Raw genomic sequence first — 27,615 nt, forward strand, 5'->3', positions numbered from 1 at the left:
GTAGGTCATGTAATGTCACTGTAATACAAATGTTCTCTCAGGCTAAAGATATGTATCGTGCAGTAAGTCTAGTATTATGGCGATAATATTTGTTGTGTTGCAGACGCCACAGTGACAGAGGGAGGAGAGAACTTCAGCCAGGGCCAGAGACAGCTCTTCTGTCTGGCCAGAGCCTTCGTCAGGAAGTCTAGCATCCTCATCATGGACGAAGCCACAGCCTCTATAGACATGGCCACGGTGAGACGTGTGTGTGACAGATTGGTAAAAGGAGGAGATAAGGTGGAATGGGAAGGCAGAGGGTGAGTTGGGAGAGGAGAAGAGGAGAAGAGGAGAGGGTGCGAGCGTGGAGGAGGCTGTGGGTGGGTGAACGGCAAACGGGGAGGAGGGGAGATGTTGAGTGAAAACGAGAGGATAAAGTAATTGATTCTGAAGATGAACGGGGAGAATAGAGGTATGCATTTAAAGGGGGTGGGAGTATAAGAGAACCCTAGGGGAATCAGTGGAAGTAGGAGGGAGGGAATGGGGCTTCCTAAATAGGTTCCTTTCAATGCAGAACGCTGGCTGCACACACACACACACACACACGTACGCGAGCAAACACACTTAAATGACCTGTCACAGTGACGGGCCTACACTGGCTCACAGTAGCGCAGCGGTAACCCAGGGGAAATGGAGCATATCTTAAATGGGAGATAATAGCGCAGCAGAGGGATCAGACAGCATTAGAGGGAGGAGAAGTGATGTTTTGGGTTGACATAAAGGTTTCGGTGGAAATTCTGCTGTTGATACTCGGTGCGTAAGAGTCATGGATGTGTATCATGTTGTAAACGTTTCCTATTCTTCTCCTGACTTTGTTTGGTTTGTATTGTGCCCACAGGAAAGCATCTTACAGAAGGTGGTGATGACTGCCTTCGCTGATAGAACAGTGGTTACTATAGCAGTAAGTGTCTTCTGCTATGACCTTCGTCTTGTGTAATCCAAATGCTTGAGAGGTTGTGACATGCACTCCCCTCCGTATGTTTTTGGACAGTGAAATGTGGCTCTATACTCCACCATTTTGGATTTGAGATCAAATGTTCCATACGAGGCGACAGTACAGAATGTCACCTTTTTATTTTAGTGTATTTTCATACATATCTATTTTACCATTTAGAAATGAAAGCACTTTATGTACTTAGTCCCCCAATTGGAAGAAGTCATAAGTATTTGGACAAAGTCACTTCTAGTGTGTTAAAGTACTGTAAAGTATTTGGTCCTATATTCCTGGCCCACAATGGTTGCGTTCGAGCGGATAACTTTTGTCAAGAAGGTGACCATCGTTGGTGACTGTCTTTCAAAGTGTGTTGCATTATGGGTATAAAAATTGTATCACATGTCGACTGCTTGAACTTGACCTATAATCACAAGATTTTTGTAAATGTAGTTTTTGATGACGTCGCCTTCAAGTCGCTTTTCACCAACTGCACCATGCAGCCATCAACTGCATTGTGGGAGGCTCTATTTGGTTAGTCGTTAGGTGGTTTTGGTTTGACCCACGCGAACGTGGCCAAAGAAGTGACTGAAACCGGAACCAACTTTGCCGTGATTCTAAAGCTACAGGGTATACAAATGAAATGTATATTTGAAATCGAATCAATTAATTGTACACACGTTATATTTTCAGTTTGAGTGTGTGATATTTATAGAAAAGTTTTATAAACAGTAGCAGCTATGTTGACACTGCCATGTTGATCTGAGCCATGCTGTCGGAAAACCACTACAGTGTCCGACTTTCGGCTATCACAGATGCACCTCTCTCTCCCGACTTCACTCGCCGAATTTCGTCCAGTCGTCTTCGTTAGACTTACTGCTCGAACACACCCAGTGACGACATCAAACTTGTGACTCTACAAAATTGTTGGATGCATTTACAGCTTGTTTTGGTTGTTTCGGATTATGTTTTGCCCAATAGGAAGTGAAGGGTGAATAATCTAATTTTTGTCACTTTGATTGTATGTAAGAATAGAAGATGTTTCTCAACATGTCTACATATGGATAATCATGAATGAATTGTGAATGAGAAAAAATATGAAAGTTAGAGGGACAAAAATACCCCCCCCCCCGTTATTGGTAATGGTGAGAGGTTAGCATCTTTTGTTGTAGCCTCTGTAACTTTCTCAGTCATCATTATTCGTGATTCATTGATAATTTTTCAGAATCATGGCACTATCAGGATTCATTTATGTGTCCAGAAATATCTTATCTACTCACTTAGAAAGGAAATGACTCCAGTCATCATTCACCATTCAGTTCCTATTGGGCAAAACATAACACAACCGAAACAAACTGCATCCAGCAAGTTTGTAGAGTCACACACTTGATCTAGTCATCATTGCGTGCTAGGAATATAGGACCAAATACTGAGGTTTTGACTAATACTCTAAAAGTGAATTTGTCCAAATACTTTAGACTTCTTCAAATGTGCGAACTATATAAAGTTTGTTATTCTCATGCTTAAATTCTAGGTCTGAATAAATACGCGTAGAGAGAAAAGTGCTTCAAAAGGGAATTACGTTCCATTTACGCACGCTTAACTCACCTCGGAATTCCCCCCCATGTGCCTAGCATATATATTTGTAATCTATGTAACCCTGAATGTCAGAACACGGAAGTTGTTGAAAACGTTTGTATTTCTTCTTAACCTAATCTGTTTATTTCTGTCTAATTTTCTTTCTCTCTTTACTCAGCATCGTGTCCACACCATCCTGAAAGCAGACCTGGTGATAGTGATGAAGAGGGGGCTCATTCTAGAATACGACAGACCCCAGGCGCTGCTGGAGAAAGAGGACAGTGTCTTTGCCTCCTTCGTCAAGGCGGACAAGTGACAGAGGAGAAAGAGGGGAGGACATTCCAAAGTGCAATTGTACCATGGGCTATATATTATAATTTTATTTTCTAATTCTGTATGATATTCGTACATAAAATATTAATTCTTTGTTAATAAATAAAAAAAAACATTTGGTAGACTGGGACAGCAGATTAGATCAACTGGGACACCATTATTATAGTCCTAATTGTTCCCTAATGACAATTCCATTTTGTGTGATTAGCAAACATCTGATAATTTCAGAAAGATATCATGTGTTGGGCTAATATGTTGGATAGATGTCTGAAGAGGTTACAGAAGACAGAAATCCAAAAAGTATCCCACTTTTTCTGAATTCACTCAGAAATTGTACAATAAACAATATATACAGTACCAGTCAAAAGTTTGGACACACCTACTCATTCCAGGGTTTTTCTTTATTTTTCATATTTTCTACATTGTAGAATAATAGTGAAGACATCACAACTATGGAATCATGTAGTAACCCAAAAAGTGTTAAACAAATCAAAATGCATTTTATATTTGAGATTGTTCAAAGTAGCCACCCTTTGCCTTGATGACATATTTGCACACTCTTGGCATTCTCTCAACCAGCTTCATGAGGTAGTCACCTGGAATGCATTTCAATTAACAGGTGTGCCTTGTTAAAAGTTAATTTTGGAATTTCCTTCCTTAATGCATTTGAGCCAATCAGTTGTGTTGTGACAAGGTAGGGGTGGCATACAGAAGATAGCCCTATTTGGTAAAAGACCAAGTCCATATTATGGCAAGAACAGTTAAAAATAAGCTAAGAGAAATTACAGTCCATCATTACTTTAAGACATGAAGGTCAGTCAATGGGGAACATTTCAAGAACTTTGAAAGTTTCTTCAAGTGCAGTTGCAAAAACCACCAAGTGCTATGATGAAACTGGCTCTCATGAGGACCACCACAGGAAAGGAAGACCCAGAGTTACCTCTGCTGCATAGGATAAGTTCATTAGTGTTACCAGCCTCAGAAATTGCGGGCCAAATAAATGCTTCACAGAGTTCAAGTAACAGACACATCTCAACATCAACTGTTCAGAGGAGACTGTGTGAATTAGGCCTTCATGGTCAAATTGTTGCAAAGAAACCACTATGAAAGGACACCAATAAGAAGAAGAGACTTGCTTGGGCCAAGAAACACGAGCAATGGACATTAGACCGGTGGAAATCTGTCCTTTGCTCTGATGAGTCCAAATTTGCGATTTTTGGTTCCAACCGCTGTGTCTTTGTGAAACGCAGAGTAGGTGAATGGATGATCTCCACATGTGTTGTTCCCACCGTGAAGCATGGCGGAGGTGTGATGTTGTCAGGTTGCTTTGCTGGTGACACTGTCAGTGATTTATTTAGAATGCCAAGAGCATGGCTACCACAGCATTCTGCAGCGATACGCCATCCCATCTGGTTTGCGCTTAGTGGGACTATCATTTGTTTTTCAACAGGACAATGACCCAACTCACCTCCAGGCTGTGTAAGAACTATTTGACCAAGAAGGAGAGTGATGGAGTGCTGCATCAGATGACCTGGCCTCCACAATCACCCGACCTCAACCCAATTGAGATGGTTTGGGATGAGCTGGACTGAAAGAAAAGCAGCCAACAAGTGCTCAGCATATGTTGGAACTCCTTCAAGACTGTTGGAAAAGTAGTCCAGGTGAAGCTGGTTGAGAGAATGCCAAGAGTGTTCAAAGCAGTTATCAAGGCAAAGGGTGGCTACTTATACAATATATTTTGATTTGTTTAACACTTTTTTGATGTCTTCACTATTATTCTACAATGTAGAAAATAGTAAAAAATAAACAAAATCCCTTGAATGAGTAGGTGTCCAAACTTTTGACTGGTACTATGTGTATATATATATATATATATATATACACTGAACAGAAATATAAACAGAAATATAAACGTAACATGTGAAGTGTTGGTCCCATGTTTCATGAGCTGAAATAAAAGATCCCAGAAATGTTCCATATGCACAATAGCTTCTTTCTCTCAAATGTTGTGCACAAATGTGTTTACATCCCTGTTAGTGAGCATTTCTCCTTTGCCAAGATAATCCATCCACCTGACAGTTGTGGCATATCAAGAAGCTGATTAAACGGCACGATCATTACGCAGGTGCACCTTGTGCTGATGACAATAAAAGGCCATTCTAAAATGTGCAGTTTTGTCACACAACACAAAAATGCTAGTTTTAAGGGAGCATGAAATTGGCATGCTGACTGCAGGAACGTTTACCAGAGCTGTTGTCAGAAAATGGAATGTCAATTTCTGACAGCTGATGAAACTGGGTTTGCAAAACCGAAGTTTTTCTGCACCTACTGTCAGAAACCGTCTCAAAGAAGCTGATCTGCGTGCTCGTCGTCCTCACCAGGGTCTTGACCTGACTGCGGTTTGGTGTCGTAACTGACTTCAGTGGGCAAATGCTCACCTTCAATGGCCACTGGCCTGCTTGAGAAGTGTGCTCTTCACAGATGAATCCCGGTTTCAACTGTACCGGGCAGATGGCAGACAAGCGTGTATGGCGTCATGTGGGTGAGCGGTTTGCTGATGTCAACATTGTGAACAGAGTGCCCCATGGTGGCGGTGGTGTTATGGTATGGGTAGGCATAAGCTACGGACAATGAACACAATTGCATTTTATCTATGGTAATTGGAATACACAGAGATGCTGTGACAAGATCCTGAGGCCCATTGTCGTGCCGCAATCACCTCATGTTTCAGAATGATAATGCACGGCCCCATGTCTCAAGGATCTGTACACAATTCCTGGAAGCTGAAAATGTCCCAGTTGTTCCATAGACTGCATACTCACCAGACATGTCACCCATTGAGCATGTTTGGGATGCTCTGGATCGACGTGTACAACAGCGTGTTCCAGTTCTCGCCAACATCCAGCAACTTCGCACAGCCATTGAAGAGGAGTGGGAAAACTTTCCACAGGCCTGTTCAACTTTATGCTAAGGAGATTTGTCGGTCTGCATTAAGCAAGTGGTGGTCACACCAGATACTGACTGGTTTTCTGATCCATGCCCCTACTTTCCTTTTTTAAAGGTATACTATATATATACACAAAAGTCTGTAGCCACCCCTTCAAATTAGTGGATTCAGCTATTTCAGCCACACCCGTCGCTGACAGGTGTATAAAATCTAGCACACAGCCATGCAATCTCCATAGACCAAAATTGGCATTAGAACAGCCTTACTGAAGAGCTCATTGACTTTCAATGTGGCACTGTCATAGGATGCCACCATTCCAATAAGTCAGGTCTTCAAATTTCTGCCCTGCCCCAGTCAACTGTAGATGCTGTTATTATTAAGTGGAAACGTCTAGGAGCAACAACAGCTCAGCCACAATGTGGTAGGCCACCCAAGCTCACAGAACGGGACTGAAGAGTGCTGAAGCGCGTAGCACGTAAAAATCGTCCTTCCTCGGTTACAACACTCACTACCGAGTTCCAAACTGCCTCTGGAAGCAACGTCAACACAAGAACTGTTCGTCAGGAGCTTCATGAAATGTGTTTCCATGGCCGAGCTGCTGCACACAAGCCTAAGATCACTATGCGCAATGCCAAGCGTCAGCTGGGATAATGTAAAGCTTGCCACAGTTATCCTTTTTAGATAAAACTATACTAAATACAACCACGTCACCAAATAATTAAATAAAACACACTATTTTGCAAAGGTCTACAGCAGCCTCAACAGCACTCTGTAGGGTAGCACCATGGTGTAGCCGGAGGACAGCTAGCTTCCGTCCTCCTCTGGGTACAAGGACTACAATACAAAACCTACGAGGCTCATGGTTCTCACCCCCTTCCATAGACTTACACAATAATTATGACAACTTCCAGAGGACGTCCTCCAACCTATCAGAGCTCTTGCAGCATGAACTGACACGTTGTCCACCCAATCAAAGGATCAGAGAATTAATCTAGTACTGAAAGCATAAACTACAGCTAGCTAGCACTGCAGTGCATACAATGTGGTGAGCTGACTCAAAGAGAGAGAAAGACAATAGTTGAACAGTTTTGAACAAATTAATTTCTTCCAAAATGGAGAAGCAAGAGAGAAATTGTCATTATTGTTTTTTAAACTTTCAGTTTTACTTACTTAGCTAGCAAATGCAGCTAGCTAGTTTAGCCTACTGAAAAACCCTGCACAAACATAGGGACGCTATGTTAGCTAGCTGGCTATGACTTTCCAACACAACACTGGAACTTGGAACTCTTCCAAGTCAAGGTAAGCTTTAGGTTGGTTAAGTGTAGTACTACAAGAACCAGAGCCCTTACATTAGGGTTCCCTAATGTAAACTGGATCTCTTTCCTCCATTGGAAAAGCCTATAAGACTGTCCCACTGTAGCTACTCCATGCTTTTTAGGAAGCTATGGTTGGTAAAGCAGGACAACTAAAAACAATGACTGAATTACAAAACAAACAAAATATTGGAAACTTTTTGTAAAGTATTTTGATGCACCAGTGCATAGTATGCACAGTTGCATCACAATTTGGCACAGTGCATTATTTCTGACAGTTTTATCACATTAACGTCAAAACAGAAAAACAACTATATCACTAATTTTCCAATGTGCTTCGCTGGGTGAACTTCCTGTTTGAAGCTTGCTCTGCCCCCCCGCTGTGATGTCACACCAATGAAGTGATGTGACTTTGATCATGTGGTTTCTCTGCAAAGGTTTAGAAACAATAGTTTTGACTTCCAGACCAGTAAATAAACCAATAAAGATGTGCCACTCTCCCTGAATTGACCCTATGTAACAACGTTCCAGAAATAAACTATTGGAGTTAAACAATTCAACTAAATTAAGTTCATTTAGAGGGAAATGCCACCAGCATAATCCAGGCATTGAGATAATGTCGCATATTAGCCTACAGATGGAGTAATGTGTCAAAAAAAAGAAGAACGGTTTGTTCTGCCTAAACGCCTTCCCAACTCGAGCTCTCGTTTCCTTGTACGAGCAAACCTGCCTCCCTCGTCCAAACGATGGACCTGGGGTAGTTTTATCACCACTGCTGTTGCGATTTTATCTAGCGTTTTATAGGTAGGAATTAAATCTACATTAATCGCGGGACGAAGCGCGCCAGACCAGTGCGTCAATTGCGACGGTAGGCTACTATCGAGTTGCAGTTGCGTGACTGACAGCGGCAGCTGAATGCGGAATCTTCTCATGGGACCTGGGCGGCTATGGTGGTGCGCCTGCCTGATCCTGGAACGGGGCAATGTGAAGAGCTCACATACTTTTAGAAACTAGATGACAGAGCAACACTCTTCCTCTGGCAGCTGCGGTCATTCGGAAGAGAACTTTCACGGGCGGTCGCCTTCGGTTAGAAGACGCACATGAGAAGAGGAAATTAGCCTATGGATTTTAATCAAGAGGAGGTAGCTAATCTGCTTAATCGTTGGCAAGTGATCCCGCGGTGAACAGTAGGCTATGGGAGCACTATGTTGTCCCGAAAAGGACTGGTCCCTGACGACTACTTGCTGACCCGGTTGGCTGAGGATGTCCAGCAGCCTAAATTCAAGGGGAAAGCGCGGAAGGCTCGGTTCGTTGCCAAAAACGGAACTTGTAATGTGGCCCACACGAACATTCGCGAACAAGGACGGTTCCTACAGGATGTTTTCACCACTTTAGTGGATCTAAAATGGCTTCACACACTTATAATTTTCACCATGTCGTTTCTATGCAGCTGGCTGCTGTTTGCGATGGTGTGGTGGCTCATTGCCTTTGCACACGGCGACCTGGATCAAAAAGGTGACGACTTTGTTCCATGCGTAACGGACATCCACTCCTTCTCCTCCGCTTTCCTTTTCTCCATAGAGGTGCAGGTGACCATCGGGTTCGGTGGACGCATGGTCACAGAGGAATGCTTGTCCGCCATAGTGGTCCTCATCATTCAGAACATCGTGGGCTTGTTGATTAACGCCATCATGCTGGGGTGTATATTTATGAAGACGGCCCAGGCGAACCGGCGCGCCGAGACGCTGATCTTCAGCAAGCACGCTGTCATTTCCATCCGAAATAACAGGCTCTGCTTTATGATCCGTTTAGGGGACCTGAGGAAGAGCATGATCATCAGCGCCACCGTGCGGATGCAGGTGGTAAGGCGTAGCACCACTCCGGAGGGCGAGGTGGTCCCCCTGGACCAGATAGATATTCACATGGACAACCCCGTGGGGACCAACGGTATTTTCCTGGTGGCCCCTCTTATCATATGTCACATTATCAACAAAGACAGCCCGCTCTATGAGCTGTCACCAGCGGACTTACAAAAGAATGACATCGAGGTGATAGTGGTGCTGGAGGGGGTTGTGGAGACCACGGGGATAACCACCCAGGCCCGGACATCCTACCTGTCTGAGGAGATACTGTGGGGGCAGCGCTTTGTGCCCACTATAACCGAGGAAGAGGGTGCGTACCCGGTAGACTACTCCAAATTCGGTAACGCGATTAGAGTGCCGACACCCAGCTGCAGTGCCAAGAAACTGGATGAGGACGGAGGCATCGCCAGGTTTAAACTGCACGAGCACTCCACCCCGCGGCCGTCGGTGAGAAGGCGGCAACTCTCACTGCGCATAAAGCGTCAAAGCACCATCAGCCCACTAGCCTAAATAGACAACTTTAATAAAACGAGTGGATAGTGCCAATGCATTTTGTATCTGAAATTGAGGTTTTTATTACTAATATCTTAATGGGATATTTTTGTAATTTTACAGAAATGCTGTTTATCATCCAATGATGTTCTTATTCTGGGCAACGGGACCCACAAGGTGTGAATGCATGCTCTATCCCAGCACACACCTACTTCAACCAAGGACTATATGATTAGATGAATCCAGTGTTGGGCTAGAACAAAACCCTGCACACCCTGTGGGTATTAAGTCAGGACCAGGATCAAGTATTGTAGCCTAATGTGCCCCTACATACTGCAATGTTAAATGTACTATTACCTGAAAGCCGTTAGGTGATTTTAGAGGCCTGGACGTCCTGCCGTTCTATCAATCCCAGAACAACGCACCTATCAAATACCTTCTTACTCAGGGTGTTCAATGAAAACAGATGCATGATGGAACGCAGTTGGATAGATTTGTAACATTATACAAAAGCTATGCAATTATCCAGTTTGAAGGCACAGGCCAGCGTGTGCGTAGTAGACTGGTGCCCGACGCTCCTCCCGGACAACTGGGCTCCTCGCAGGCTTTTCATCTGACCCTGCATGAAAACAATAGCAGATACTGTGGCCCTCAAGGACTTGACCAGCGCTGATCTACATAATGATGCTCTTGTATGGTAAAAACGTCATATTGTCTTATGCAAAGCTTGACTTGGAAATAAAGGAATTCCTGTTGACATGTACTGTACAGTGTGTGTGTGTGTGTGTGTGTATGATATGCAGAGGAGAACTTCCTTGAAAAGTGACCCGTTTTCCTTGTCAAGTTACTATGCATGTCACACATCTACTTAGTCATCATCATCATCCTCATCACCACATTGACAGAAGACAACATGAGACGGAGCGGCATTTGTCTTTTATTCGATTATTATCCGCAGAGTTTAAAATATTAAATTGCTTTTAACTTAGTTAATAATTAAAATACATGAAAATAAAAGCCAGAACTGAAGAACCCTGCAAAAAAAAAAGATAAATAAAAAAGGAGAACTATAAACCCAAATCCTCCTTGATACAGAGGCTATGTCTGACGGATTCAGCTTGCCACTCTCTGTACAGTGAAGTTGAAGCAGACTGTGCATTTTTCTATACATGTGTAAGGATGCCATTATTTTTCATGAACTAGTTTCATCTTTGATAATTAAAAAAAAAAAAGTACATTTGAAAGGGAAAATAAAAACCAAAAGGTAAGGGGCTGGGGGGTATCGTCAAGAGACTGTGGGGCTTGTTCCGCAATACAGAACAGCAAACAGACCACCCCCACACGTATCCTCCTTTCCTCCCTTCTTTTTGGGCGTGCAGACATAACCAATGTCTTTGTCCTTCTCCTGTGCTGCTGGTGGAAGCAGGGGGGCTGCCGCTGTACCGTACCCACAGCAAACAGCTCTGTTCCCTGGGGAAGAGGTCTCCACTCTCCACCACCCTCCCCTGTACTCAAATAATGGGAACCACTTTGTCTTGTAGTAACATGTCTGGTCAGATTAAATATCTAATATACAATCTTTATATCTTCTTCTCTATCTCCCTGCTTGTGTGGCAGTGCCACCCTTGTCTATACTGCCCTCTATGGGTGGCCTCTGGGATGGATCTGTTAAAGAGGGGTACATCAGGTGATTACCTGACTAGAGTAATACCAGAATGACAACTAACATTTAAGGGACTGAGAGAAGTTTTGTGGACAGAGAGAATGAGAAAAATAGACTACTTCTCTCTGGCAGCAGTGACTTGTGTTCTCTCAGGTCCTGAGTAGGAAGCACTTGAATCATCCCAAGATTAACAACCCAAACAGTGATTGGCTAGTGTCGCCCACCAGGCAGTTACATGGCTCCCTATAGGCCAGCGTAGTGACGGTCCCCCTTCAATCCTCCCACCACTAGGGGGAGCAAAGAGCCAATACGATAATAGAGTCACCTTTTCTCCACACAATAACAACACTGTACAATAGTATGTTCAAGCAAAGCAGAGCCACCATCCTGAACTATACTTTAGGCAGAGGACAGAGGGAGGAAAGGGCAAACAGACACACTGTCCTCAATGAGAAAAATAAAACAAAATATAATAAAAGTCAAATAAAACATTACACATAGTTTGTTCCTAGTTTAAATTGCAGAGCAGATGGGAGGGATTTGCCCCTGGGAGGAACATGCTGACGCCAATTCCTGTTGGCGTGACAACACCCCCCCCCTACCCCCCACCCCCAAAAACCCCTCCCCCCTGGATCCTTCCGGCTGGCTGGCGTCATAGCGAAATATAAGGGTAGTGGAAGGTCTCCAGGTCCTGCTGCTGAAGCCAGAGGCCTAGGAAGGGGACCAGGCGTTCTGTTTCCACTTCTCTCCTCTATCTTTATCATCTACCACCTCCTTCCCGGGGCTGCTTCTCGCGGCAACCCCTGCTCATCTCTCCGTCACATGGTTGTGTGAGGAGGGGGAAGGGGCCGAGGTGGGGGAGGAAGGTGCGGCGGGTGCTGGGGGCGCGGGGGCGCAGAGGATTTCGGACAGGTCGTCCATGATACAGGTCTCCTTGGGGTCGACCAGGTTGAATTCCCTTACGAAAACAATGAAATGTGCGTACAGAGTGTTCAAGTGGCCCTGTAGATCCAGGGCGACTGTCTCCTTAAAGTGCGCCCAGAAGAGGTGAGCCAGGACGTGGAACAGATAACGGCAGATCTTCTTTACCAAAGACTCAAACGCGTTGGGGAACTCTTTGCCTGCACGGAGAGACAGAGGAGAGGAGAGCAGGTTTAGAGATAATTTGGTCTGTTTTAATTGGTGCTAGCATTACCATTCTGATTTAAAAAGAAGCTATTATCACAATGCCAAGACAGCTATGAAGTGCCAAAATAACATTCACCACATGACTTAATTGGAGACAGTAGAGGGCAGCAGTGGCACAGTTCAAAGTCCCAGCTTCAGTTTGATGTCAGAGAACCAGGGAGAGGCTGCAGTGCTGCAGACTGACCACAGCGTGGCGCTGCGGGTGTGGACCAGAGCTTTACACTCACCGTATTTCGTAGGAAAGATGTCGTCGTCTGTTACCAGCTTCTGCACCAGACTCATGACGAAGTCGACGTACTGAGGTGCAGTGCACTTTGTCTTCTTCCCCCTCTCGTCATACCAGTAGTATATTCTGGACACAAACAAGACAGTTGGTCATTTTTCTACAACATTACTTCCATATAAATAATAATAATAATAATAATAATAATAATAGCCATTTAGCAGCTGCTTTTATCCAAAGCGACTTACTGACATGCGTGCATACATTCTCCGTATGGGTGGCCCCAGGAAATAAACACGTGTGCTTTGAAATGTACGAGATTGAGGCTATTATTACTTCGCCTAGTACGTTATCGCTGACAAGTCACTTGATCTTGAAAAGGAACAACCCGATAGGTTCAAATCACTACCTATATATCACACTGTGAATCATCTCGGGTAAAGAATGTTCGCCAGGCGATGCAGCTTCCTTATACTGCAAGGTGTGCTTTCCAGAAACTAAAAATGGCTGAATCATTCACGTCATTATGTTGAAAGATGAAAAACACACAAACCCCTATGTGAAAGCCCACACATTCACAGCATTTCCTCGTCTCCAAACAAGACCATGGACAGTCAAAATCATGTTTTTCATGAAATTGGATGCTATTCGGTTGAAACCAGATCAAAGTCTGAAAAAAATATGACTGTTGCTTCTACATTGATAAAGTTTGATCATAAAGTTACTGGTCCCTTCCCCCGGTTAAAAACTTGGATTCAGGAGGTGGAATTATTAAAAGAGTGTGACTGTTAGGGACCTTTCACCCAACGTGATGAATGACTGAACTGTGTGTGTGTGTGTGTGTGTGTGTGTGTGTGTGTGTGTGTGTGTGTGTGTGTGGACCTGCCAGACAGACCTCCAGCCCAGTGAGGAACCAGCCAACCCCACCACCTTCTAACATAGACATGTTTTCATATTTCCATTCCAGTGGACTTAATGAACCCCCTGCCCGTTTCCTTTCCAGATCGGGACGAATTCCCTGCAGTCTTGGAGTAACGCGACCCACTCCCGTCGCTCTGACTGGTCAAACATTTCCCGGAGATGGGTGACCCGGTTACAAGATGGCTGTAACTGAAGGCAACCCTGAGCCACGGTAGTCATGAGTTAGCAAGGTCAAATTGCAAGTCAGTGAAATCACCAAACAAAAAGATAGCATGGCTAGCATGGACACACGCAACCTGGGAATACTGTACCGGCGCTGGAGCTAGCAGCGCGAGAGTGAGGCTAGCCGGCCACGCGAGCTAAAAGGGGTCATAAACTGCACAACACATCAGCATGACCAGGCGCCACAAAGAAGAGAACTCACAGGGAAGGCCCATCTAGGAGTGAGCAAGGTCAAAGCTAGCACGGCTAAAGCAACAGGGGAAACAGAGCTAACAGCAGTATGATTGTGGACTACAGGAAAAGGAGCACCGAGCACGCCCCCATTCTCATCGACGGGGCTGTAGTGGAGCAGGTTGAGAGCTTGAAATTCCTTGGTGTCCACATCAACAACAAACTACAATGGTCCAAACACACCAAGACAGTCGTGAAGAGGGCACGACAAAGCCTATTCCCCCTCAGGAAACTAAAAAGATTAGGCATGGGTCCTCAGATCTTCAAAAGGTTCTACAGCTGCACCATCGAGAGCATCCTGACCGGTTGCATCACTGCCTGGTACGGCAATTGCTCGGCCTCCGACCGCAAGGCACTTCAGAGGGTAGTGCATACGGCTCAGTACATCACTGGGGCTAAGCTGCCTGCCATCCAGGACCTCTACACCAGGCGGTGTCAGAGGAAGGCCCTAAAAATTGTCAAAGACCCCAGCCACCCCAGTCATAGACTGTTCTCTCTACTGCCGCATGGCATATGCATAGTCACTAACTATACATCCATGTACATAGTACCTCAATTGGGCCGACCAACCAGTGCTCCCGCACATTGGCTAACCGGGCTATCTGAATTGTCCCCCACCACCCGCCAACCCCTCTTTTACGATACTGCTACTCTCTGTTCATCATATATGCATAGTGACTTTAACCATATCTACATGTACATACTACCTCAATTAGCCCGACTAACATTTTCAAATGTCTTTTTACTGTTGTTTTATTTCTTTACTTACCCACACACACACCTTTTTTTTCGCACTGTTGGTTAGAGCCTGTAAGTAAGCATTTCACTGTAAGGTCTACACCTGTTGTATTCAGCGCACGTGACAAATAAACTTTGATTTGATATAGCCATTAGCTAATGAGGCTAGTAGTGTGTGGTAGCTGATAGGCTGTCAAAACTAGAGGGGTTACGGGTCCAGCGCAGGCTCCCAATGAGCCGTAGAGCAGAGATGGCATGGTCTGTGGGATTTACCAAGGTCAAGCTACAAACAAGGCAAATAGCTTGTGAACAAAAAGGTTTGACTGAAACCCAAAGAAAACAAGAAACTGTAGCAGTAGAGGTGAGTGAACGAGCGGAGTAGCAGAATCCCATGAGCACGAGGCGTTGAAAATACGTATTTTTCTTGGGGTGAAAAGTTCAACCAATTCTCCAAACTGGGACGGTTGTGTTAACAATAGCAGCATGGCGTGGTCTCGGTCTGGCGGGCTGTGGGGCAGACGCTACAAATCCTGAGGAATGTAGAGCGTCCAGATAACTGACCCTGAAGGAGGGCCCTTCTGACCACAAGACAAGCACCAGGCCAGGCCCCACACTGAGGAGAGTACAACACTAACACTCACTAGGATAACACACACACACACAACCTTACAAAGACCGGCAAACATGCCAAAAAAGACAGACGTCATAAGCCCACAAAAACAAAACAAAACACCCACACACCAACACACCCATTCACCCACCCACATAAAATGGGCATAAGACTATCAAGTGGGCCTGTTCCCATAGCTCATGGAAAGTTTTCTCCTAAAATAGCACATTTTACAGTGCCTGGGGTAGGGGGAATTGACTGTGACTGTGTGTTGTGGGGTGGGTGAGTGCCAGCCAGGGAGGCAGGAAAAGGGCGGGGTGCCGTTACTGTGGCACACCATTAGACTGACGGACTGCACGTCTCCACAGCTGTTACAGCCTACAATCATCGTTAGAAACACCGGGAGCATTTGGGTTCATGGGGTTTGCGTATTGGAATTGTATTTCATTCCAATATTTAGGGCTGTCCCCGAAAAGAAAACCTTGGTTGAAAAAAAATCTGTTCTTTTGACCAATCAATTGGTCGATATTTTAAAACGTGTATTTTTCCATATACAGTGCATTCGGAAAGTATTCAGACCCCTTAACTTTTCCCACATTGTTACATTACAGACGTATTCTAAAATTGAGGATTTATTTTTCTCAAATCTACACACAATACCCTATAATGACAAAGCGAACAGGTTGTTTGAAATAAAATAAAAATACATTTTTTCATAAGTATTCAGACCCTTTGTTATGAGACTCAAAATTGAGCATCCTGTTTCCATTGATAACCTTGACGTTTCTACAACTTGGAGTCCACCTGTGGTAATTTCAATTGATTGGACATGATTTGGAAAAGCACACACCTGTCTATATAATGTCCCACAGTTGACAGTGCATGTCAGAGAAAAAAACAAACCATGAGGTCGAAGGAATTGTCTGTAGAGCTCTGAGACAGGATTGTGTTGAGGCACAGATCTGGGGAAGGCTACCAAAAAAAAAAATTGGCAGCATTCAAGGTCCCCAAGAACACAGTGGCCTCCATCAGTGTTAAATGGAAGAACACTTCCTAGAGCTCTTCCTAGAGCTGGCCGCCCGGCCAAACTGAGCAATCGAGGGAGAAGGGCCTTGGTCAGGGAGGTGACCAAGAACCCAATGGTCACTGACAGAGCTCCAGAGTTCCTCTGTGGAGATGGGAGAACAGCATCATACTGTGGGGATGTTTTTCAGTGGCAGGGAGACTAGTCAGGATCGAGGGAAAGATGAACGGAGCAAAGTACAGAGAGATCCTTGATGAAAACCTGCTCCAGAGCACTTAGGACCTTAGACTGGGGAGAAGGTTCACCTTCCAACAGGACAACGAACCTAAGCACACAGCCAAGACAATGCAGGAGTGGATTTGGGACAAGTCTCTAAATGTCCTTGAGTGGCCCTCCCCGAGCCCGGACTTGAACCCGATCAAAACACCTGTGCAGCGACGCTCCACATCCAACCTGTCAGAGCTTTAGAGGACCTGCAGAGAAGAATGGGATAAACTCCCCCAAATACAGGTGCCAAGCTTGTAACTTCATACCCAAGAAGACTCAAGACTGTAATCGTTGCTAAAGATGACTCAACAAATTACTGAGTAAAGGGTCTGAATAGTAACGTAAATTTGATATTTCAGTTTGCAAACATTTCTAAAAAAAGTTTTTTGATTTGTCATTATGGGGTATTGATGAGGGGGGGGAAAAACGATTTAATGTGTTTTAGAATAAGGCTGTTAATGTAACAAAACGTGGAAGTGAAGGGGTCTGAATACATTCCGAATGCACTCTATATGGACGATTTAACAGTTAGGATATTGATTATAGACCTAATTAAGTTTGTGTACACAAAAATCAACATATATTTTGATGTGTAAAAATGAAATAAAAAATGACTAAATAAATATATATTTTTTAAAAAAACCAATAAAAGTGATTTTTTTGGGGGGGGCTATTTCTCCGCCATCCTCACACACTGTTGCACCTACAACACGAATCTAGTGACCACTATTGGAGTTCTGCCCAAGCAAGGCATTTGATTGGTTTGACGTGTTGCAAGGCGTCACCGATTTACACCGGGTCTCCACCCCTATTTAGCCATTTTGTCTGCCATGAACTTCCCCAGGCTTCCCGTTCTCGACCAGGCTACCTGACAACAAATCTGTCACAGGCCTGTCATTCCTCAACGGCTTCTCCATTGTTTGCCTTCTCGCTGTCACTTTCATTTTCCACCGTGTGTGTGTGTGTGTGTGTGTGCCGGGTGCGTGCAAACACACATTTGTAGTGTGGTTTAGCCTAAATGTGGGGGATCTGGTTTTTCCAGCCGTAAGTATACACAAGCGAGGAGGGCCTCTTTCCAAAGACAAGGGCTCCACACATGAAAACGGCACCCCGCCCTGACAGGGTCAACTCGTTGGGTGAATACTTAGTCAACCTCCTGCCCTCTGCTAGACAGGGATGAATAGTCCTCCATGTTGTGACGGTCTTTGACTCCGACTACTGTAGGTGTAGGCTCTGCCTTTGTACGGGGGGGGGTAGACAAACTGTAGCTGTAGATAGCTCTTTGTACAGAGTAGAGGCATTCCTTTATGAACAGCTACGGCTGAAGGTGACTTTTTTTTTTTTAAAGACTCGGTTTGGTGACTTCTGAGCTAAAGCCATCAGGGGATGGATGCATGGTATCGTGATGACTCGTGTCATGGCGCCCATGGAAAGTCCTACATATTCAACAGGATTTTCCTGAGAGAGACCAGAACTATTAGCTAGATAGGCCCCTCCGGTTTACTTGGCGATGGAACACAAACAAAAATGGCCATATCTCCCATCGGCTTCTCAGAACCATTCGATCTTGGACCTCCATCTAGGAACTCTGTGTTCTAAGTACAGAGACCTCACTATGCACCAGTCCAGCTAGGAACACGAGGCACCTCAGAAAGGCTCATGGGATTTGAGAACGCTCACAGCGAAAGCTACATTCCGACAGTCTCTCACTAGTATTAGACAGCGCTACAGTCCTCCACTTTACAGAGAGAGAGGCAGAGAGGCAGAGAGAGAGAGCGAGAGAAGGAAGACAACATGGAAAGTCAGGGGTAACAGCGCAGCCCTGGCGTCAGAAAGCTCTGCTGCTATCAAGACATGGGTCTGTATAATAGATGCGAGACTTCTGATAAATAACCCAATGGTAGGCCAGAGCACTGATGAATAAACCAATGGTGGGGGTGACTTACGTGTTACAGGCGGTCATGGCTTGACAGGTGTCCCCAGTGCAGAACTCGGAGATGGTGCTGTACTGCAGGTTTATAAGATTGAAGAAGGTCGTAGCTGAAGGGAGAGAAGAGGAATATTATCATGTATAATGTCATTATCACACTCCGCAACGAGTCTGCTCCAGCTCTAGCCTTGGTTAAATAGCCTACACGCATCAAATTCATTCAAATAGAGCCCCAGCTATGTTCATCTGTACAGACAACAATTCCAACAGCACCGTACATGTTCAGCCCCAGGTATTAAGCAGAGAGAGAGAGACAGACAGAAGGTTGGAGGTGCTGCTGGCTCCATCCATTCATGACCAGCATTTTAGCCCCAAGGTAACTTCTTCGTACGTTTCTCGTGCTTCTTCTTCGCCACGTTTGTGGCCAACCTTACGTAGCATAGAACGATACGGACGGGGGTCGGCCTTGTTGCGCAACTCCCTGATTTCACGTTAAAAAAAACTCTCCCTCTGGAGAGCACCTGGCAGGTTGCTCAGTCTCCAAAACAAGCCCTGAGAGAACCTAAATAACTCCTGTGTCGTCCCCCACACGCGAAGCCTGATCAAACAACCCACAACCGAGACCCCGGGCGTTTCAGGGCTTCACAAGCCCATAGAGAAGATGCCTCTAAACTATCAATATAGTTTATTGTATAGCGGAGAAGGCAATGTGTATAGAACAGGCAGTGGATTGTGAATAGTCTGGATGGAATATTCTGCTGTCTCAGCCTGCAGGGCATTACAGGGGCTCAGACACTTCCGGAGGAAACGTCTAAGATGGAGATGCCTGAGATAACATTGTTCTTATCGAGCCATTGTATATAGGCAATTTCAAGGTAAGATAGTGACATTTTCCTTTCAACGTGAAAAGTCGGAGTATATCAAACTAAAACCGATGATTGCAAAGTTGAACAAACCATATAACTCTTCGTACAAGGACTATGTTGAAGAATTTCCACAGAACATTTTACAAAAACTACATTTACTTGAAGAACAGTGCGGATGCAATGTTTGGTAACAGAATCGAGGCACAAACGGCACAAACCGTATCATACCAAAACTTTACATCCGCACTGTTCAAGTAAACGTGTTTTTGTAAAAGTTTCAGTGGATATCGCTAAGTAGTCATTGTGCATATAGTTATATGGTTTGTTTAACTTTGGAAATCATTGGTTTTTGTTTGACATACATTTTAAAGTACAAAATCGGTCTGTCACTCTTACCTTGGAATTGCCCATAGCGTAAGGAGCTGCACCTGGAGATAAATGTCTTGAGGATTTAGCTGCAGTGCTTTTATTGAATGCATGTTCAAAGAGAAGACACACTCTGGTACAGCAGAAATCCAGATGCCTGAATACTGGAGGAAACCTTCAAGTAAATCTGTCAAGTGTTTGGCTTTTCTGAAAGCTATGACGTGTCTGGAAAGACGAGCGGAAAGCTCAACACGACCCCCAAATATGTTATCTCAGCGTGTATGCTGCTGACTCACTGTTGCTGGCGAGCCATTCGTTGAGGTCTATCTCCCTGGGCAGCATCACCAGCTCTTTCAGGTCAAAGTCGACCACCCGTACTTTCGTGAACTCTGCCTCCAGATACTGCTTCTTCTCTTCCGCTGGCGGCTTCTTCCCATTGGGCTTCGTCTTAGACTTCCTGTAGGGGACAGGAAGAGAAGGGGGTTATGAGCGAGGCACAGGGACAGTCACAGACGACAGAGAGGACATTTTAAGAACTACTCAGTTTGACAAAAAAAAATAAAAAATAAAGGTAGATACCGTATCTAGCTAGTAGCCATTACATTGCAGAGGGTTGTTTCGTATTCATTAAATTCACTTCAACGGAAAGTGGAACTGAGCCGTATCACCCTGGCCTGAGTGTGTTATGTAAATCGCCTTTAGCAGACAACCTTGTTTCACACTCGCACACAGGTCAGTGCCAGGGTCGCCGTGTCTCTCCCGCCGTGGGGGTTTGAGCCCGCTAAAGGACCGTGCACCCAGCATCTGTACAGAGAGAATTCTGTTCCTGTACCGGACCCAGGGCATGACCCCTGACCTTCCGTAAGGGCCAGTTACCACACAGCTAGCCGCCAGCTGCGCCTTCCAGCGCTACTTTTAGCACGAGTCTGTCATATCACACCATCACTACACTTCCAGGGCCGTAACTCTCCGCCTTCCCTCACCCAAACAGCTAGTCCACTGTATCTAGGGGTTAAAGGTTGAATGAGTTAATAGGCTAGTGAGACTAGGCTGGGGGACACACCACAGACTTGGCTCCATTTACATAACAACGATTACGGCACTATTTTCTGGTGATCAGAGTTTAACATCTTGGGGATTTCACAGAGCTTTAACCTCGACTGAGTTTCAGCGTCCCACTTCAGAATGCGATCGGCGTTCTAACGGCGCAATTCCTCGCTCCCTCCTTTTTGATCATCTCCCTCCCTCCCTCATCTTAATTTCCTCCCTCACTCTTCCTCTCTCTTCGGGCTGTCTTATTACAGTGTTTGGGGTTGTTTGAGGACAGGGGAGTTCCACTTCCCTCCCTGAATTTATTGTGCCTCTGTTGACCCTCGTTTAAACTAACCCCCCCCCTCCTTCCCCCAGCTCTCCCCACACCCTCTGTCTAAACACAATGTGCCCACCCTCCGTGTGCTCTTGGCTATAGCCTTTCCTTCCCACTCCCAGATCCTAATTCCCAGACGACTGACACCAGTCCAGAATCAGGAGGAAAAAAAGAGCTGCCATAAAAACACTCAGTCTTCTCAACTGGAGCCGTGCAGAGGGAAGCCAACGCTCAAGATGACTGCTAGTTTGCTTTCCAAAGAGGGAGAAAACAGAGGCTGCCCACAGGCCTAATCAAGTACTTTCAGAAAGAGAAAGACTGAGGAGAAAAAAAAGAAAAAAAAGTTTGGACATTACACCCTCACATATCCATGGAAACTACTAAAACAGATTTACAAAACATGACAGACCTCTAGGAGGCCCGAGGCTTCTTGGACCGAGGAACACTGCTCAAAAAAAAACGTAACCTTTTAGTCCCCCAAGGCATATCTCTAGCTTCTCCCTTCCACACTAAGACATGCATAAACATTTTTTTTAAAAGACAGAGGAAAGTAGCGTACAGACTATGTCTATTAACGTTCACTGCCAACTCGTCATGGTTCAGGACTTAAGACCACCCTCTGCTGTCTGACTTAGTGTCATGAGGACTAGACGGCTGTAGATCTGAAAGGTGAAAAGACACACGGACCTCAGCAGACAGGGCTGGTGTCTGGTCAGCGTTACTGGAGGATCAGGATGGCGACGCAGCTGCCGTGTCCAGCTGGTCATGCAACGAGAGGGAGAGGAGCAACAGCAAGCTGCAAGACTCCCAGAGAGGAGAGAGTGATAGACAAAAAGGGGGATAAGATGGAGACTTAAGGGTTCGACACAGCCAACAGCTGTGAGATCCAGTCTGTCGGTCAGCCAGCCGACGGTTCCAGTTTTGACCTCAACATCACCCTGCCCCCCACTTCCTGTTATAGATCGATAGCACCACGTCTACTCAAGAAAAGAGCTCACCTATCATTTAAAATGATAATGCTTTTGAACCCAGAACTTCCAGGCCCCTACAAGGAACTTAAAAATCAGAGCTGAGGAGGCGTGTTTGGTTATTGAATTTAAAAACAGGAATTAGGACCCCTGCACTGGCTCGCTCTGCATTCATCGCCCTTTGTGTGTGTTCAGTCTTGTCCACTTTTTTCTTCAAACCACCACGCGTGCAACGACCTTGACAAAAAACACACACAGAAAACACACGACACACTTGAAGAACCCATTACTGTGGGCTAGAATAGGTACCTAAACGCTATAATTTGAGTCACAGGCTTCAAAGCTCTCCTACAAGCAGCGTCTTTAGACCGCCTGGCTGGTGAGCGTGACTACATAGTCTACGGCATGCATGGTTTCCTCCTAGTACCAGGCAATGTCAACTTCCTGCCCAGAAACGCATCTGGCCCTGGTCTCGGGTCTGGTCTAGCCTGGCCTGGTGAGGAGGAATACAATGCCTTTTATGGCAAAGACTCTGCCTGGGAGAACTTTACCACGAGCAGCCACAGCCTGTGTGTGTGTGTCGGGGGAGCGATCCTGGCAAAAAGGAAGTTTTCTTTATCCTAAAATAAAGTAATGAATCCAGAAAATACCTCAGAGGCATGGTGCGGAAAATGACGAAATTAGGGAGGAGAGACAGGAAATGACTCAGTGAAACAAATGTAAGTAATTTTTTTAAAGAACAAGCACAACGGTTTTCTGAAGGGCTTATGGAAGTCGTTGAAAACGTGTGTACTCTGATAATATCTGTAGATGAAGACTTACTGGCTGGCGATAAGCTGTTTCACATGACAGAACATGTAGCTGACAAGCATGGATCACATACACCTGTCTCACTGCTCCTTGAGGGAGAAGAGCAAGGGAAGAAGACAGACAGACAGCAATTACAAATGTATAATAGTGGAGAAAGGAAATGGGGTGAGAAAGATGAAGAGATAAGAGAACAGATAGAGGGCACAGAAAGATGAAGAGAAAGGGCAGAGCCAGAGGAAAGAGGTTGGAGAGGGGAGTGCAGGGCCTGAGGCTCTTGACCCTGACTGGACAGGTGAGTCTGTGGATAGGGTGAGAGGGGGTTAGGAGAGACAGGTCTACATTAAAATAAGTAAAGAAGGAAAAAGGGTAAGAGAAAGAATAAATGAGGGATAAAATATGTCAAATATAACCTTCTCTCACCTCAGAGAAGTGGTCACACTGAACCCGAAAAGAGGACAGAGTGTGCGATCCTCGTTTTTCGGGAAACTTATGTGGATCGTTTCGTTTCTGGAGTGGACCATTCAGTGCCTGTGAGCACCCCTCTTCAAGTGGAGAAAGTCCATAGATTATCTACCAGCTGAACTGTGTGTTCACAGAGGTTTCAGAGTGCCAGCCATGTTGGTGAAGTGAAGGGCAACAACTCTTGCTTAAATTGGCCTGGTGAACTGTGGAGACATCTAATGATTTGCAGATGGAAGTGGTTAATGCAATCTGTGACGGGGAACAGCGTTCGCATCCGTCCAACACGGTTACCGTAAACAAGATGGTTTCTAGCACACACGAGCGCAGATCTAGGATCAGCTTACACTCCCCATAAGCTTAAACAGAAGGAACAAACACATGGACCCCACAATGATTTGGGGAGAAGAATGTGCACTAATAAAGTTGTGCCAGACAACGTGAGCAGTTTTTCCCCCGTTCTCTCTGAAGGGTAGTTATGATGGATTTGCAAAGCACCTGCTGAGCATGCTTCCTGTATCTCTGGTATGTGGGGGTGAGCTTCACACCAGAGAAACATGCTGCTTTTCTCACCACCTGGGTTTCATTCAATAATGTAATACCAGCCGAACAGCAGTGGGAACACCACCCTACAGTGTCTACAGTGAGGGTAGAGGAGGAGACGACAACAGATAAGGAACAGATACCTGAATGATGTTCTTGTACTTTGTTGACCAACAAAAATTTCATCGGAACCACAACCCTAGAAACAAACCAAACAAGTCAGAGGCCAAAAAGAGAAGCAATAGAAAGTCAAGAGGTAGTTAGCAACAGATACGATTAGCATCCCTGAAAAATATTAATTTTGTTGAAATATAATTTGATCTATGAGAAATTAGGCAAATTGATTGCACCCAAATTTGTATTTATAGGATTCTGATAACATTCAATAAATATACTACCCAACATACAATTTGGACCAAACTTCTTCCTACCAATGAGTAAGACATCCCAAACATGGTCAAAAGCCACCCATGGACCCCCCAACCCAATCCCACACCAACCGCCAGTATACAGAATCAGTTCTATGTTTGACAAGTAGAAAGAAGCTGTGGCTTGGAGTATTTCATTTCCATACTAATGTACTGTATGCCCTGTGAATCTGGTGCCCCCCCCCCCCCCCCAACAATGTTGCAAGTTAGTTAGCTCAAGCTTCAGGCTGGACCAAGTTGATACAATGTTTCAAGTTCCTTGCAGACAGGCCATGCATAGCAATAGAAGTTAATTTTAGATTTGTATCATTCTCATTTAGATAGAATTTGTATTAATCACATGAATGATTTTGAGATAAAGATTTTATTATAAAATAAACTGTTCTACAAAAATGTGCATATGAAAATCATAACTGGCACGCAGATCGGTAGAAATGGTATGACAAATTGGCACTCCAAATGAAAAAAAAAGGTTGCCGACCCCTGGTGTATTCTATTACTGGCAACTTCAGGGGTGTATAATCTGCGAAGGCCAGCAGCGTGGTGGCTCGGGAAAAGGTTATCTTGATCTCTGGCTCCCTTGAGTCATTTGTGTGTCTACATTATTTAATTACAATGTGCTTAAAGCATCCAACAAGCTCAGTAGCCTACATATAGCTGATTTTATGAACACACATAGGGTGTGTCTATATACAGTGCATTGGTAAAGTATTCAGGCTCCTTCACTTTTTCCACGTGTTAGATTAAGGCTGTAACAATGTATTAAATTAATTTGCCTGAATCTACACACAACACCCCAAAAAGGACAAAGCGAAAACAGGTTTTTAGAACACAAGGGCGTCCATCATTCTTAAAATGGAAGCAGTTTGGAACCACCAAAACTCTTCCTAGAGCCCGGCCAAACTGAACAATCGGGGGAGAAGAACTCGATGGTCATTCTGACAGAGCTCCAGAGTTCCTCTGTGGAGATGGGAGAACCTTCCAGAAGGACAACCATCTATGCAGCACTCTACCAATCAGGCCTTTATGGTAGAGTGGCCAGACAGAAGCCACTCCTCAGCAAAAGGCACATGACCGCCCGCTTGGAGTTTGCTAAAAGACACCTCAAGGACTCTGACCATGAGAAACAAGATTCTCTCGTCTGATGAAACCAAGATTGAACTCTTTGGCCTGAATGCCAAGTGTCACGTCTGAAGGAAACCTGGCACCGCTCATCACCTGGCCAATACCATCCCTATGGTGAAGCATGGTGCTGGCAGCATCATGCTGTGGGGCTGTTTTTCAGCAGCAGGGACTGGGAGACTAGTCAGTAGAGGGAAAGATGAACAGAGCAAAGTAGGAGAGATCCTTGATGAAAACCTGCTCTAGAACGCTCAGGACCTCAGACTGGGGCAAAGGTTCACCCTCCAACAGAACAACAACCCTAAGCGCACAGCCAAGACAACGCAGGAGTGGCTTCGGGACAAGTCTCTGAATGTCCTTGAGTGGCCCAGTCAGAATTGGAAAAAGTCCCCAAATACATGTGTGCCAAGCTTTTAGCGTCATACCCACGAAGACTCGAGGCTGTAATGGCTGTCAAAGGTGCTTCAACAAAGCACCGAGTATAGGGTCTGAATACTTATGTAAATTTGATGTTTATTGTTAATACATTTGCACAAAAAAAATTGTCTTTGCTTTGTCTTTAAAAAAAAAGTATCCGTTTTAGAATAAGGCTGTACCATAAAATGTGGGAAGTGAGGGAGTCTGAATAGTTTCCGAATGCAGTTATGGAAAAATACACTTTCACCACCAGTCGATTGGTCGAAAGAACAAACGACTCTTGGTCGACTAAGATTTAGGGGCAGCCCTAGATCTATTTCAGGCGTCTAAATTGAGTATACTTCTCAAACGGTTCTTTTTCCCTGAAAAACCACAGACAGAGGAGCAGGCCGAGCCAACCAAGCCACGGCAGCCATTACTGGGCTATAAAGAGAGAGGAGTAAGGGCAGAAATCTCCACACATTTCATACTCAGCTAGTCTAGGTAGAAATGTGCAACAATGGCAGTCTTCTCGGATTTCTTCTACTTTTAGAAGTCAAAGCCAAACTGTCCCGAGGCCGGTTTGATAGTCTTCTTTTGCCATGCGAATTCTGTTAAGTCTGTTTTTCGTAACCTAGTTGAATATACGTTTTCATGCCATGTTTCCTACAATCACATCAATTTCCCTTCATGGCATACAGGATCACTAGACTTGACAGAAACCAATGTGTTGGAGGCTGGGGGTCCCATCCAGCACGTGCCGGTGTGCTGCAATAGGGCTAAACCCCATTCAGAGCCCCACTGCCCCGCTGAGCCCATAAAGAACCCCTGCCGACACTAATGTAAGGGCATCAACATCACAACAGACGTGTGTGAGGGGGAGAACAGCTTACAAGCGTCACTCCTTTGATCTAGGTGTTTGACTGCATGCGAGTAGTGGGATTTTTGGAGTAGCGGACACCTTTTGGTAACACGATAGCCTTGCTGGTACCTCTCCCATTCACAGCGGAGCAATATCAATATAGTTTTTCTTTTGTCTTTGTGAAATCAAGGAAGAGTCGCCTTCCCTTGCTAGTAGAAGCTAGTTGGCAGCCTGGCTAAAAACATAGCAAGCTAGCCTTGTTAGCTTCCCACATCTCCATGTGAAATTATCAAAATGTATAATAAAAGAATATGCCCCGGCAAATACTCTTATACTTGGAGTTGAATATGCTGCTTGTGTATTCATTCCCCATATAAGCTAAAAATAGAACGTCATGTTTTGGTCACGAAGAAGAAGAAGAAAAAGCACATGGCTAGCTAGTTGGCTAAAGTAGGTTTTACCATTTCACAATAGTCTGTAATTACTAGTTATTACTTCTAAACAAAACACATTTTTGGGTGGATTCTTGTTGTTTGGTTTACTATTTGAAGCAGTGGCTGAGGTTATATGTGGTTATCAATGCAAAATAGGCTACTTTGATGAATAGCCTATAGATCAGATGAAACAACCAAGCGACAACACTGCCCCTGCTGCTGCGGAAGGAATCATTTGATGCATCTCAATTTTCGGGTGGTAAAAAAAAAGCGTATTGAATGCCGTCCCTTCTGTGATGAAAAAATTACATTGCAACACTGAGAACTATGCAATCATCGGCTGCGTTTCACACAGGCAAACCAATTCTGATCTTTTTCCAATTATTATTATTTTTTTTTGGCCAATCACAGATCTTTTTCAGAGCTGGGCAAATTTTTTGTTGTTGCAAAAACAAGATCAGAATTGGACTGCCTGTCTAAACG

At 44.8% G+C, this 27,615-nt stretch overlaps 3 protein-coding genes across 11 annotated transcripts in view; 2 read left to right on the forward strand and 1 right to left on the reverse strand.

Moving 5' to 3' along the window:
* Positions 1–3,279, forward strand: part of LOC106561050 (ATP-binding cassette sub-family C member 8) — a 123,165-nt gene extending 119,886 nt beyond the window's left edge. For all 3 annotated transcript variants that reach the window (XM_045688098.1, XM_014124631.2, XM_014124633.2), the window contains exons 38-40: positions 104–237; positions 878–940; positions 2,727–3,279. In XM_045688098.1, coding sequence (XP_045544054.1) covers positions 104–237; positions 878–940; positions 2,727–2,864 — 335 coding nt within the window. In that variant the 3' untranslated portion in view covers positions 2,865–3,279. The remainder of the gene's footprint in view (positions 1–103; positions 238–877; positions 941–2,726) is intronic.
* A 4,531-nt stretch (positions 3,280–7,810) lies between these two features.
* Positions 7,811–10,252, forward strand: LOC106561047 (ATP-sensitive inward rectifier potassium channel 11). The gene has a single exon (XM_014124624.2). The coding sequence runs from the start codon at positions 8,347–8,349 to the stop codon at positions 9,511–9,513; it is 1,167 nt and encodes a 388-aa protein (XP_013980099.2). The 5' UTR covers positions 7,811–8,346; the 3' UTR covers positions 9,514–10,252.
* Positions 10,253–10,419: 167 nt separating this feature from the next.
* Positions 10,420–27,615, reverse strand: part of LOC106561048 (MOB kinase activator 2) — an 82,443-nt gene continuing 65,247 nt past the window's right edge. For 6 of the 7 annotated variants that reach the window (XM_045688099.1, XM_014124629.2, XM_014124627.2 and 3 more), the window contains 4 exons: positions 20,041–20,201; positions 18,529–18,622; positions 12,574–12,698; positions 10,420–12,279 (listed from right to left, as the gene is read on the reverse strand). In XM_045688099.1, coding sequence (XP_045544055.1) covers positions 11,966–12,279; positions 12,574–12,698; positions 18,529–18,622; positions 20,041–20,201 — 694 coding nt within the window. In that variant the 3' untranslated portion in view covers positions 10,420–11,965. Of the gene's footprint in view, positions 12,280–12,573; positions 12,699–18,528; positions 18,623–20,040; positions 20,202–22,900; positions 22,951–27,615 lie in introns of those variants that run through there. The other variant, XM_045688100.1, reaches the window with a different exon arrangement.

Source organism: Salmo salar, chromosome ssa10 (genome assembly GCF_905237065.1).
Source record: "Salmo salar chromosome ssa10, Ssal_v3.1, whole genome shotgun sequence".
Taxonomy (NCBI): domain Eukaryota; kingdom Metazoa; phylum Chordata; class Actinopteri; order Salmoniformes; family Salmonidae; genus Salmo; species Salmo salar.

Bases quoted from the DNA above. Each gene is read 5' to 3' on its own strand.
- LOC106561047 (XM_014124624.2), top strand. From the start codon at position 8,347: ATGTTGTCCCGAAAAGGACTGGTCCCTGACGACTACTTGCTGACCCGG.